This window comes from Vicia villosa, linkage group LG7 (assembly GCF_029867415.1).
Source record: "Vicia villosa cultivar HV-30 ecotype Madison, WI linkage group LG7, Vvil1.0, whole genome shotgun sequence".
NCBI lineage: Eukaryota > Viridiplantae > Streptophyta > Magnoliopsida > Fabales > Fabaceae > Vicia > Vicia villosa.
In genome coordinates, this window is record NC_081186.1 from 131,149,792 (window position 1) to 131,152,181 (window position 2,390).

Genomic DNA, 2,390 nt, shown 5'->3' on the forward strand with positions numbered 1-2,390 from the left:
TGCGCTTATTCCTAAATCAAAGAATCCACAAGATTTGTTCGAGTATCGTCCTATTTGCCTAGTGGGAGTATTTACAAGATCCTTGCGAAGATTTTGGCGGCTAGAATGAGAGGTGTAGTGGGAAAATTGGTTTCGCCTAATCAAAACGCTTTTGTACCGGGTAGGAGTATAATGGATGGTGTTTTAATGGTTAATGAGATTCTTGATTGGGCAAAAAGAAAGAAAAGGGGGTGTCTTTTACATAAAATGGATTTCGAAAAGGCATATGATTCCGTTTCTTGGAATTATCTTAGATGGATTATGGGGAGAATGGGGTTTGGGATGAGATGGATGAAGTGGATGGAATCTTGCATCTTCACAAGTCATATGTCCGTTTTGGTCAACAGTAGTGCTACCAAGAAGTTTAGTGTCCAAAGAGGATTATGCCAAGGCGATCTGATTTCTCCTTTTCTCTTTGTCATTGCCATGGAAGGTCTTAGTGCTCACATGAAAAGGTCGGTGGAGGTGGGGGATTTTAAACCGTTCAAATACGGTGAAGAAGACTATGTGGATATTCTACAATTCGCGGATGACACACTAATCATAAGAGAACCTACATGTGATAATCTTTAACGTATGAAAGTGTTGTTGAGAGGCTTTGAACTTGTATCCGGATTGAAGATTAATTTCCATAAAAGTAACATATTCGGTGTTTATATTGGTGAGTGGCTTTCTACCTCGACTACTTTTTTCCTTGCATGTAAAAGAGGGACTTTTCCGTTCAAATTTCTTGGCATATGGGTTGGAGAAGGTGCTAGCAAGAGGAGAGTATGGAAGGATGTGGTTTCTAATATCAAATCAAGATTATCAATGTGGAAGGGTAGAAATATTTTCATCGGCGGAAGGGTGACTCTTATTGGTTCGGTGCTTAATGCTATTCCTATCTAGACTCCCTCCTTCTTCAAAGCTCCGAGTAAAATCATCCAAGAAATTAGAGGCCTCCTTAGTAACTTCTTGTGGATTGGGAATGTGAACAAAAGATGTATTCATTGAGCGAAGTGGGAGAATGTTTGTAAACCTAAGGAGAAAGGCGGGCTAGGCATTAGAGATGTTGGTGAAATGAATAAATCTCTTATTCTTAAATGGAAGTGGAGAATCTTGAAGGAGGACAAAGCCATTTGGAGTACATTTCTACTCTTGAGATATCAAAACCCGAAATTTAAAGTGTTAGCTTCTTGTGTGGAAGTATTAAATCGAGACGATTCTAGTTGGTGGAGAGACATTATTCTTAACGACTTCAAAGAGGAGGACTCCGTTGAAGGCTTCATTGATTGGGTCAATTGTGACTTCAAAAAAGGTAATACTATTCTTTTTTGGCATAGTTGTTGGTTAGGTGATCAAACTCTTTGTGTTTCCTTCTCGTATTTGTTCGATCTTTCAACCAATAAACTTTGCAAAGTAAGCGAAGTCATCTCTTGGAACAACGGTGCATATTCTTGGAATCTTGATGTTCTTTTTGGAAACCGTCCCGTCACGAATGGCATAGCTTCGGCTTTTGACATCCAATTGAGAGATTAAAAGCGTTGTTGGATGGCATTGTTCCGAACATTCTCGATCATGATGATTGTAACACCCCATAAAATTCTTTATTTAATTTAATTAATTTTTTTATTAAATATTAGAATTAATTGGATTATTTGGGAAATATGGATGAAATAAGGCTAATGGGCCAGTGTTGCTAGTAGCAGTTGGGGGGTGTGTCAGTTGTAAAGCCCTTTTTCTAAAATAAAGTTATATTTTCATAAAATAGAAAAGAGAAGTATTTTGTGAAAGGAGAGCCAAAAAGGGAGAAGAAAGAGCTGAACGTGAAATTGGGAGAAGAGCAAGTGCGAAGAGAAAGAACATCCAAGAATTCGACATCGAGGTAAGGGAGGATTCTTCTCATTAACCTCTATTATGGGTATTATGAATGATTCGATTGAATTCGTATGTTATGATTCTGAATTGGATTATGTGTCGGTGTTTGGGGTTTTGGGGTTTATAGAACTTTGGTTCAATTTATGTGTGAATGATGATTGGTGTTGAATAATGATGTTAAAGCATGATTAGAAGTATGTGTAAATGTGTATTTTCGTGTTTGCTGGTGCTGTTTGATGTTGCAATACGTTGTGGTACTTTCTGGTATGGATTGGAATTGTTGCAGGTGCTGAAAAATGGAGTGTTGGGGTTTCTGGTACGAGGTAACCGGTTACCTGGGGAGTGGTAACCGATTACCTGAGGTTACGTCACTGAGATGGCCTATTCGTTGTGAAGTAACCGGTTACTTGAGTTGGGGTAACCGGTTACCACTGTTGGAATTTGTGTTCTGTGGTTCTGCTGGGAGGCAGTAACCGGTTACTGGTTTTGAAGTA

The 2,390-nt window shown here is 38.8% G+C and overlaps 1 protein-coding gene across 1 annotated transcript; it reads left to right on the forward strand.

Annotated features, from left to right (window-relative positions):
• The first annotated feature begins 615 nt into the window (after positions 1-615).
• On the forward strand, positions 616-1,557 carry LOC131620201 (uncharacterized). Its single transcript, XM_058891206.1, has 2 exons — positions 616-903; positions 1,039-1,557. The coding sequence occupies exons 1-2, from the start codon at positions 616-618 to the stop codon at positions 1,555-1,557; spliced, it is 807 nt and encodes a 268-aa protein (XP_058747189.1).
• Positions 1,558-2,390: the final 833 nt, after the last annotated feature.